Source organism: Rhincodon typus, chromosome 17 (genome assembly GCF_021869965.1).
Source record: "Rhincodon typus isolate 14 chromosome 17, sRhiTyp1.1, whole genome shotgun sequence".
NCBI classification, from domain to species: Eukaryota; Metazoa; Chordata; class Chondrichthyes; order Orectolobiformes; family Rhincodontidae; genus Rhincodon; species Rhincodon typus.
The window spans coordinates 24,462,890-24,474,199 of record NC_063348.1 but is presented as its reverse complement, the minus strand read 5'-3'; the positions used below and the strand labels follow the sequence as shown (position 1 = coordinate 24,474,199).

The 11,310-nt window shown below is 40.4% G+C and overlaps 1 protein-coding gene across 1 annotated transcript in view; it reads left to right on the top strand.

Annotated features, from left to right (window-relative positions):
* Positions 1-236: 236 nt before the first annotated feature.
* The window catches only part of LOC109936291 (serine/threonine-protein kinase BRSK2-like), an 839,320-nt gene continuing 828,246 nt past the window's right edge, over positions 237-11,310 (top strand). The window contains 1 exon segment of the mRNA XM_048607321.1: positions 237-595. Coding sequence (XP_048463278.1) covers positions 505-595 — 91 coding nt within the window. The 5' untranslated portion in view covers positions 237-504.

Here is an 11,310-nt window from a genome sequence, read left to right as displayed (position 1 = left end):
TTAGAAGCACTGCACGATGGGTTTTGTAGTCTTCCAATTGCACGAGTGAAATTAGTCTGTATTATTATTGTCAGAGAAGTTTGCTGGTATTCTTAGGTATTTTTTCTTAGAAGTTTTATAATGTTTCTTCATTTTATAAGAAAAGTGACTGAGCCTGAAGTTCCTCTTTATGTTGTATTAGAGCTGATAATTGCTGCGGCGGTTCTGACAGTCTCCCCATAGCAGTGTGTGGCTCGTTGTGGTGTCAATCACAGCGCGTCAAGGCGCTTCCGCTAGCACTTTGGGTTGCTTCAGCGTATGATATCGTATCTTACTGTTTCATGGTGTAGAACTGGCGTGTAGCACAATGGTGTATGGATCATAGCCTTTTTCTTTTTTTTAAACAAGATTTTTTTTGTATCCAAGCAAAGAAAATTTAAATTTTTAAAAAAAACCTACCGTTTAGTGGATCTGCAAGGGATTCTCTTTTAGTTTTTATAAGAGGGGGAGAAAAACCCGGTCAAAATGTCAACGGGTAAGGAAATCGGGGGAGCCCAGCATGCTCAATACGTGGGACCATATCGACTGGAAAAAACCCTTGGAAAGGGACAGACAGGTTTGCGCAAATTTTAATGACATACACTAGTGAATGTGTTTCACTTATTATTGGTGTCAAGCTACAGGAATGTCTTGTAATTCACCTACTGCAGTGAAGTCTTGGATAGTTGGAATGTTTCTTTGTAACATGTTAAGGACGTTTATTTTTTTTTTAATTGGTGTGAATTTTTATGGATACTTGGGGGAAGAGAATGACAATTTTATTCTCAGCCAGAAGTGTTGGTGACCAGTATTGCGTGCACAGTTCCTCTGTGGTACCAACAGCCTTGCGTATAGTTTGTCGGAACTGGAGTCTGGGGATATCCCTTTCTGTGATTTCTTTTGAACAATGTTGATTTAAAGTCTAATCAGATTGGAATTTTAAAAATAGAATTGTGATGTAACGTGTTGTTTCAGCCAAGATTTTGATCATTTTTTTTCTTCCAGGGTAGCTCGATGCAATTATTTCTACCGTATTTTCTCGGGGTGCCGGTGCGGTTTCTTTCTCCAATGAAGTGGGGGGAAATGTTTAAACGTGTTATTTGTTAGATGTTTCGTCGGAGGAATTGATGCATTGTAGCATATAATGCGAAGGCAGAGCTTGCCCATCTGTTGTCTGAGAGTACAATAGGCGTTACCTTACCAGCTGCTGCCCTAGTCATTAGCAGTTTTGGGGCATGTCCGGTTTCTTTCGCGTTGTAAATCTCACTGTCCAGATGTAGTCATAAAGCCTCTTTTTTTTGAGTGCGTGTTTTGGAAACCGGGCTTTTCAGTCCATCGCGTTTTGCAATAGAGCGGAGTATTTAGCATTGTTAATCTTCTGAAGCGGCGGTAGACTGAGTCGCAGTCAACACTTCTGCGGTGTTATTGACCGCTCGCTTTACAGCCACGAATCACAACCGAACCGAAGCAGACAAACCCCCTACCTTACCCCACAATGGGTGGCTGATGATTTTCAGCACCCTGGCTGGGAGCACCACTTTAGAGGCTCCCTGATGCATTTCAGGAGCAGAGTGCACGTTTCGTGCAGAAAAGTGTAACCCGTTTCCTGACATATTGTGCATAATCCATCAGCTGAAGCCTTGCAATAAAGTAACCCTGTACAGTATCTGCAGAAAGGTGTGTGTGTGTGTGAGAGAGAGAGAGGGAGTCGGAGGGGGACACATAAGAAGGGTTACTAAGGACGCAGTTAAAAGGAAGAAAGGAGGAGGCTGAATATAGCTTGGAGGCGCGCTTGTTTGAACATCTCAACGCAGTTTGGACAGCACGGGGGCAGCCCTTCAATCTGGGTTGTTGGAAATTGATTTTTCGTTTATGGGATACAAGCAGGACACGGTTGAATGAATAAAGAGCTTTTACCGGAATCGCTGCACGTGTCCTGTTAGCGCTAGCTAAAGACCCAATACCCGCTGCCCAGACTTCTAATGCAACACCTTCTATCGACCTGGGATGGGAACAATGAAGCGGCTTGGTTATATTTAAACCATCTTTTTGACCCACGTGTCGCTGCGGATCTGATGGCCTTTCCCCACTTCCTGAAGCATTGGTTTCTCCCTGCCAGGGAGCTGTCCGCTTTCTGCCATTATAAATACAGGCTGTAGGTCCGAGCTCTCTCTCGGTCACTCCTTGAGAAGCCTCACTTCTTACTTATAACCACCTACTGTTACCGCCCCAGATGGATTTGGAATAATTTATTTATTAATAAACAGACAATTGAAACCGCGTTTCTTTTGTTTTCTCCAAACAGGGAGAAAGTAATATTTGAAGCAACGTCGTCTTCTGAAGGTTTTAGCAGATTAAGCGGGTTTCGTTATCCAGGGAGGGTCATTGGCTATTCCCCTAAATAGGGGTTAGGCTGAATAATCTTGTTGTGAGCGTGATCAATGTACCCAGGCTGATACTCGCTTTAGAATGACAGTGTGTCTCCTCGCTCTGAGAATCCACATCATTTCACGTTAAGTCCTATGCTCGTTTTGTAACGGATAAAGATGCTTTGAAAGTGGTTTGTTATTGTTTTACTTCTCCAATGCTGCATTTGAAAAAAATGGTGACGTTCGACTGGAATTTCTGTGGTTAAATTGTATTCAATGCAGTCATGTTCATACCTCAGGAAAGATAAGTGGCCGACATTATTCGTGCGGCTGGGCGATATTCTCCCTTTTAAAATATAGCCCAGAGTTCTACTAACTGGCTGAGGATGTGTTATAACGGGACGTCGAGGTTATTTTTGCACAGCGGTCATTACGTATGTAACCCCAAGGGCGCGCATTTAAACACTTCTCACCATAAAGTTGCAGTTTGTTTTATTACACCCGTTGGCTACAGTTTGGTGATTTAACTCCTTTGTAGGCCGCACTAGGATGTCTACAATAAAATAAAGTAATATGTTGTAATTTAAAAAGAGACCTTTTGCAGCCTTTCGTAAGGCAGGGAATATTGCACTTCGCTAACGCTCTACAATTCTTTGGTGGGAGTGGGAGCAAGAGGCGATTGGATGTCAAAATGTTTGTTACTTTATAGATGCGAGGTAATGCAATGGGTTGTGTGTGGCCACGGAGAGGCTCTAAATATAATTTGTGGCACTTTTGTTTTCGAAACTCTTGGAACGGTACTTGAGCAGCTCTGTTTTGGTCACAGTGGCTAACATTGATCGCATGTTGTCATTTCACCCGTGTCGATATTTTTAGTTCATGCCTCCAAACATGTTATAACACGTACGTTTGAAGCAGGTGGGACCTGAAACCCAGCCTTCTGACCCAGAGGTAAGAACACTTCCATAGCACCACAAGCGCTCTCATTTTGCTTGTGTGTATTGGCTGTAAGTCTAGACAAACCAGGAACGTGTTGACCTCTGAGTTTTGGTGTTGTTTGTGGGAGGAGGACATAGCAGAAGGAAAGGCTAGGGTTAAATGTTGCAGCTGTACAAAACTCTGGTGCGGCCGCACTTGGAGTATTGCGTACAGTTCTGGTCACCGCATTATAGGAAGGATGTGGAAGCATTGGAAAGGGTGCAGAGGAGATTTACCAGGATGTTGCCTGGTATGGAGGGAAGGTCTTATGAGAAAAGGCTGAGGGACTTGAGGCTGTTTTCGTTAGAGAGAAGAAGGTTAAGAGGTGACTTGATAGAGACATACAAGATGATCAGAGGATTAGATAGGGTGGACAGTGGGAGCCTTTTTCCTCGGATGGTGATGGCTAGCACGAGGGGACATAGCTTTAAATTGAGGGGTGATAGATATAGGACAGATGTCAGAGGTAGGTTCTTTACTCGGAGAGTAGTAAGGGCGTGGAATGCCCTGCCTGCAAAAATAGTAGACTCGCCCACTTTAAGGGCATTTAAATGGTCATTAGATAAACATATGGATGATAATGGAATAGTTTAGGTTAGATGGGCTTCAGATTGGTTTCACAGGTCGGTGCAACGTCGAGGGCCGAAGGGCCTGTACTGCGCTGTAATGTTCTATGTTCTATGTTCTAAATGCAAGATACAAATAAATTGGGCACCTCTTAAAATGTCAGAGGATTGATTGGTGTGGGAAATGGAAACTATGTCATCTTTTAGAAAATCGAGAGGTATTCCTAAATGTGGGTTAGCCCATGGATAATGTGGCTGTGTAACCACATCAAGGAATATTAGCCAAAAATTTGATTTTCCAGCACTCGGTATCCCCCTCACTATCATTTTGTAAAGTGAAAAACAGGCTCCATTTTCATTTTGCACCTTAGGAAGTATCAAATATTTCCATGAAGTATATTTTGAACTAATTTTGTTTGGATTTTTTGTTTGGAATTACTGACAATGCTAGCAAATATATGGGCACTTCAATTTGGTAACCTGATATTTATGTCAAAGCCTTGCAGAGTGGGCATGACAGATTATGTACTCCTCTGCTTAACAATGTGCCATGTGATAATTTTAGAAGATCACCCTCATCTTCGAATGTGACAGTTGAGATTGAATCTGTCAAATCAGGCAGAAATTTATACAATTGGGAGAATTTAGTTGCAACTGTTCAAAATAACTGCACATTAAACCATTGTGATTAGACAAGGACATTTTAAAGCCATCAGACTGGTATGAATTCAAATATAGCTTTTAAAAGTGAAAAGTAAATGTTCAGATCTACTGAATCCCCCAGTTTGGGGAAATTGATTGAGTGGCAGGAGACAGAATGGAGATAATGACAGATATACTAATCGGCAAGATGTAACTAGTGCTATCCTGCAACCATCTCTGTTGGGGTTTCAATCCTTCATTGTTTATTAAAGGCATATAATAGAATTGGAAACTACATATCCAAGTTTACTGCTGTCACTGTTATGTGACATTGAGTATTCAAGGTGGGTGCATAAAGTTACAAGTTTAAGTATATGGACAAAACTGGTAAATTAATTTCAACGTAGGTAAAATGGGGTGATCCAATTTGGACCTGGAAAAGATGGGACAGAATATTTTAAATGGTTTAAAAAGCTAGAAAGTGTGGAATCTATAACCGTGAGATAACAAGGTGTAGAACCGGATGAACACAGCAGGCCAAGCAGCATCATGGGAGCAGGAAGGCTGACGTTTCGGGCCTAGGCCCTTGATCAGACCCTTTTCTGATGAAGAAGCACATATTATACAACAACTGTATAAGGTGCTGATGACTCCATATGTGGAGTGCTTCGAGCAGTTCTGCGAATTACACTTGGGAAGGATCTGTTTACCTGTAGGGGGGAAAAGTGCAGCATAGACGTACCAAAATAAAAACTAGACTTCAAGTAGTAAATTCAACAAACCAAGGTTGAATTACCCTGAAACTTAGAAGGCTTGAGGTGATTTTGGTCAAAGCCTTACTAAGAGGAATATTTATACTATAGATGGAGAGAAATTGTTCATAGTAGTTAAAGAATTGGGGACTTGGGGCCTACCCTAAGATAATTAGAGACAGACAAACCTTTCAAGAGTAAAGAGTATTTCTGCACAAAAGGAATAGAAGTTTGGAATGCCCTTCTGAAAATGCAATTAGTGATAGATCCATTGTTAATTTTGAATCTGGGGTTGATTTATTTATTAGCTGTACATGTTAAGGAGTACGGGGTAAAAGTGGGTCAGTGGTCTCAGATGGCAGGTGATTCATCCATGATTTCAGTTGATGGCAGATCAGACTCAAAGGGTCAAATGGTCTGCTCCGGTTGAAGTGTTATGCTATTGAGCCTAAATATTATCATTGCTTTTGGTGCTTTAAAGATATAATTTGGTTTTGCATACATGGACAAATCTGTTCAGTCAATATGTAGGCTGTTAGTTGTACTGCAATATATAAAGGTCTGTGGAATTGGTGCTTGGGGACCTGTTTATAGGCTGTGGGAGTTTTGAGGCCAGATCTTGGTGAGGTGTGGATGGGCTCTTTCTTCCGCCTTTTTCTTGCTCCCCTTCAGCTTTAGAAGGAGAAGTTGGAAGTGGGATAGCACAGTACTGAATGGTGAATGTAATTTTCATTAGAGTATTCTTTTGTGATTAGTGATTTATTTATGAGCTATTTCAGCTAAATGCACAATGCTGCACGTGTATGGGGACAGTATTTCAACTCATTGTTTCTCTTGGTGAGAGATGTTCAAAGAAACTCATTAACATTGAATCCTCCAGGAACTTGTGGTTCACTTAGTCATTTCAGTTAAAGTCATGATTTTCAGGAACACAATTAGAACTGAAGACGTCATGTTCTGTTGAGTTGGAATTAAGTTTGGGGCTTTGTGTATGGAATGCTTGCCTTGCACTAGGACCTCTCTGGATCTTACTTCTTCTGCATATTATGAAGGGACAATTATATGCAATAGGAAGAGGTATGTCTTGGGTGTGGAAGTATAGCTCATAGGGAATTATGAACTGGAGTATATTGTTTTTCCTGAGATAGTTGAAGGAGATGTTAAGGTGGGTGTCAGGGTGCTGGTAGATATTTGGATATTCTAAATTTTGAAGGGAGTTAACATTATGCAGAAGTGGGATCCGGGCCTTCCACATCTTAGCCATAGCATGGCGTTTGGGAGGGGCCTTGTAGACTTTGGAGGAGTCTGGGCCCAGACTTAGAAGGAACAAGGAGTCTTGAACAGAAATGGAGAGCATGGGGAGGCAGGGATTTGGCTGCAAAGTGGTAGAACAAGAACATGGATCAAAGCTTAACATTCTTTATTAATCAATCAATCAGATCCACCAAGTGTAATGGACAACTTTGTTTTTACTTGAATGCGTTCCAAGTAAAGTTATACTGTGTTGAAATTTTACAGAGTCACAATGTTTAATACAAAATAAATGTTATACTGAAATGACCTTAACATTGTGGCAGTCAGCAAACAATTGCAAGGAAGCTATTTTGGAAATGTGAATGGTATTAAGGATGAATCTAATCCAATAAAGTTGTAATATGTTATTGTGTTGGATATGTGTTACCAAATGGTGTAAACATAATCACAAAACAGCTCTGTTAAGCTACAGTAAAACAGCAATTGAAAGTTCTGTATGGGTTTAGCATTACCAAAATTAAAAGGGAATGCAGACTTTTATTTGCAACTTGTCAAATGCAGTTGGTGAATAACTCTGTTCATTATTTCAAGGAAAGTTTAATCCCAGAAATGATTGTTGGAATTGAGCACAGCATTTAAACAGCAAAATATTAATGCCTCTTCAATATCATTTTATGTATACGAAAACTATAGCTACTGCAGAGTAATTTTTTTGAACAAAACTTTTTCCTTCAATTATTGACCATCCTTAGGATCTAACACTACAAAATATGTTGCTTTCATAGCTTGCCATCTTTTAAATTTGTTTTATTGCAATCCTTCCCAAATGCCACCTACTAAATTCCTTAGTAAAGAGCAACTAGAAAACTTATGAAGACACCATTAAGCAGTAGCAGATAATAGTGTTTTAATTTACTGTCTTCCACGCACCGATGCTTCTTGCATCTTCAGTAGGAGGAGATATCATCATCACTCTTCAAAGCTTTATTTCTGAACATTGACACTAATAAACACCTACATTCAATCCTTCCTGTATGATGTTTTGGACATCAAAAACTGTAGAGAAGCTCCAGTAGCATTCCTCTGCCTACACAGCAGAATATATCACAAAAAGGTCCTGAAATGATTTGTCAATACAGTTTTATCAAAAGTGGTTTGTTTCTTGAGAATCTTGTAGGATTTCAGTTTAGCTTTGCAGGTATTGTCTTTGTTCATTGAGCTCAGCTCAGCCAACAACACCCAATGTGAATTTCTAATTGTCCTCCAGGTGGTGGTGGAGAGATCTCCTGTTTAAATTAGAGGTGAAAACGTTCTTTGGGTCATTCATTGGTCTTTGGCATCCTCTTTCCCAGGAAACAGTGGAAGGCTGTATTATTAATTATTTTTAAGACTGAGTTAAATTCTTGATAGACAAAGGAGTCAAAGGCAAAAGGGGTAAACAGGAACATGGAAATGAGGCCACAATTAAGTCAATCACAAACTTATCTATCGGTGGTGGAGCAAGCTTCAGAGGCTGGATGGTCTATTCCTAAATTGTATCTTCCCAAGTCTGGTTTGAACAGCTGGAATCTGTTTGAAGATATTCCCAAAGTAGTGTTCGGTATGAAGGTTCAGTGTTTTAACTTGTCAACAAATTAAAGAATTGTACTATATTTTAAAGTCTTAATTGCATTCAATTTGAATGGGCACTTGTGCGATTGTGGTCCCATATGCCAACTCCATTTCTTCTACTATGTGGTAGAGATCAGGGATATGGGAGTTGTTGCAGTGAATCCTATGGATGGTGTAAATTCATGGTGGTGGTCAGAAGAGTTGAATGTTGAATTTGGTGAATAGAGTGCCAATCGAGTGTTCTGCTTTGTCCTTAACTGTGTTGTTACTTGAGTACTGTTGGAGTACAAAAATTTAGGCAACTGAAGAGTATTCCATCAAACTACTTTGCTTAGATGTCCATAGTTAGAAATGTGTTTTCTAATGTTTATATTAAAGCATTTATTGTGACTACACAGCCACGTAAATGAAATACCCTTGAAGGTAACTAAAACTTTACTGATTGCTGAGTACTATATCATGTTCTATTCATTATGAAAACTGGAAGTGGCAAATGAGAGAGACTTTCTGTAGGATCCAATTGTGCATAAAGATCAGTTAAGTTAAGCATAATCATTTTATTATTTCTGTTCTTGTTTGCATCAACATATTCTGACCAAAAAAACGCTGCTTGTGGTTTTAAATTGTTGGTAATAGGCAGGGTAACTTCAAAGAAATAATTATTGCATCAATGTTTTAGCTATGTGTTCGCTTTGCTCTTTCTGACAGTTCAGCTGTAGGTTTCTGTTTGAGGACAGCGTCATCATGATGTAAGCTTTGTGTAGAATTCAGTTTGTATGTTGATTTTGAAGTTTGAATTATTTGTTCAGAGCCAAGGTGTTAACATGGTGTGCTTTATATAATGTGGTAGTGTAATCTAACATACTATTGAAATTTATCATGCACTTTATTAACTTCAGTCTTTCGAGCCCTTGAGCTATGCCTGCACTGTTCGGTTATTAATGAACTTCTAGAATGGAAATCTTATAAATAAGCATATATGCATTTTGAATGAGGCAGGGCTAAAATTTAAGTGTGCACAAGTAAATTGAGAGCGCATGCATTTACATTTAGTCATACTGTGAAAAGATAGCCTTGAGTTTTCCCACATTTAGAGAGAGTTTTCTTTGGTATAGGCTTTTAAATTTGCTTGATGAGTGTATTAAAGATAACCGTAATATCTCATTCAGAATAAGGTATAATAATAAGCTTCATTTAAGGCTGTCTTGTGGTACAGTGGTAGTGTCCCTCCCTCTGCACAGAGACCTGGGTTCAGGTCCCACCTTCTCTAGAGGTGTGCAATAACATCCCTGAACAAGTTGATTAGAAAAAACATTAAATTTTAAATAAAAAAAAAACTTTGTTGGGAACAAGTGAGTGATTTGATGATCGTTAGGAACAAAGCTTGAGTAGTTCATGATGGTCAACTTTAGATTTACAAAAATCTGCACCTATCATCTGTTTGTATCTTCTATCCGCCTCCCACTCTCTCCCTATTTATTTCAGAACCCCCTTCCCCTCCCCCTTTTCTGATGAAGGGTCTTGGCCCGAAACGTCAGCCTCTCTGCTCCTATGATGCTGCTTGGCCTGCTGTGTTCATCCAGCCCTGCACCTTGTTATCTGTTTGTATAGTGCGGATATATGCATTTATAAGTGAACAGGATTTGGCAAAGCATTGATGTTGTGAAAAAGGTGAAAGGTGTGATTTTCTTGTCTAGTATGTGATTATGATTATTTTAATAAATATAATGTGTATTATGGACTTTTTATCCTGTTTTCTGATCAGCTTTGTGCTGGTGTCATCTATTTGTGTGGATAAACTTAGCCAGGTGGGTTGAATTTTAGTTGATTGCCACAAAATTCTGGACTAAAATATTCTATTTTAATATCTGAACATTGGGGGATAAAAGTTGAATTTGAAAAAAAATGTTTTTGTCAAGCACTAATGGTCCCTCTAAGTAGCTGTTGATTCTCCCAGGTTGATCTTTACCTCGTCCTTTGTCTGCCCAACTGTTTTCACTCTCTGGGCCCCATTTCCACCTGTTGTTTACTCCTCCCCTCCCCCACCCCATCTTCAGCATTTTTCCCAACCTTTTCCTGGCTACAGTCAATTCTGAAGAAGGGTCACTACACCGGAAATGTTTACTCCGCTTTTTGTCCACAGATGCTGTCACGTTTGAGTTTTTTTTCCAGCATTTCCTGTTTTATTTCTGATTTTCAGCGCATACAGTTCTTTGGATTTTTTTTTTGATGTTGTTCTTTGATTTAACTCACTATCCGCCCCTCTGCCCATCTCTGGTATAGCAGCTAACAATATTTAAAGACTGTCCTTGAGGATGTTCAAGGTTGAATTTGGAGACGGGCATTGACCATGTAATTTGGTTACTTCGGTGCATTTTGACCCCACTGTGTTGGTAAAACAACACTGAGCGCTTCCTCCTATCCCTAAATTTGCTAAAATCTAATGGCATTCTTATTGAGGTTTTATTTAAATGTTTCTAAATACCAATGGGTGTCCTTTTATCATTTTAGGCATGATTTGACTCATTTTGTTTACAAAGAAGGGATAGTTGTGTACTTGAGATAACAAGGTGTAGAGCTGGATGAACACACCTGGCCAAGCAGCATCAGAGGAGCAGGAAGGCTGACGTTTCGGGCCTAGACCCTTCTTCAGAAATGGAGGAGGGGAAGGGGGATCTGAAATAAATAGGGAGAGAGGGGGAGGCGGATAGAGGAGAAGATAGGTGGAGAGGAGACAGACCAGTCAAAGCGGTGGGGATGGAGCCAGTAAAGGTGAGTGTAGGTGGGGAGGTAGGGAGGAGATAGGTCAAGGGGGAGGGATGAGGTTAGTAGGTAGGAGATGGAGGTGGGGCTTGAGGTGGGAGGAAGGACAGGTTAGGGAGGCGGGGACAAGCTGGGCTGGTTTTGGGATGCGGTAGGGGGAAGGGAGACTTTGAAGCTTGTGAAATCCACATTGATACCATTGGGCTGCAGGGTTCCCAAGCGAAATATGAGTTGCTGTTCCTGCAACCTTCGGGTAGCATTGTTGTGGCACTGCAGGAGGCCCAGCATGGACATGTCGTCTGCGGAATGGGAGGGGGAGTTGAAATGGTTCGCGACTGGGAGGTGCAGTTGTTTAGT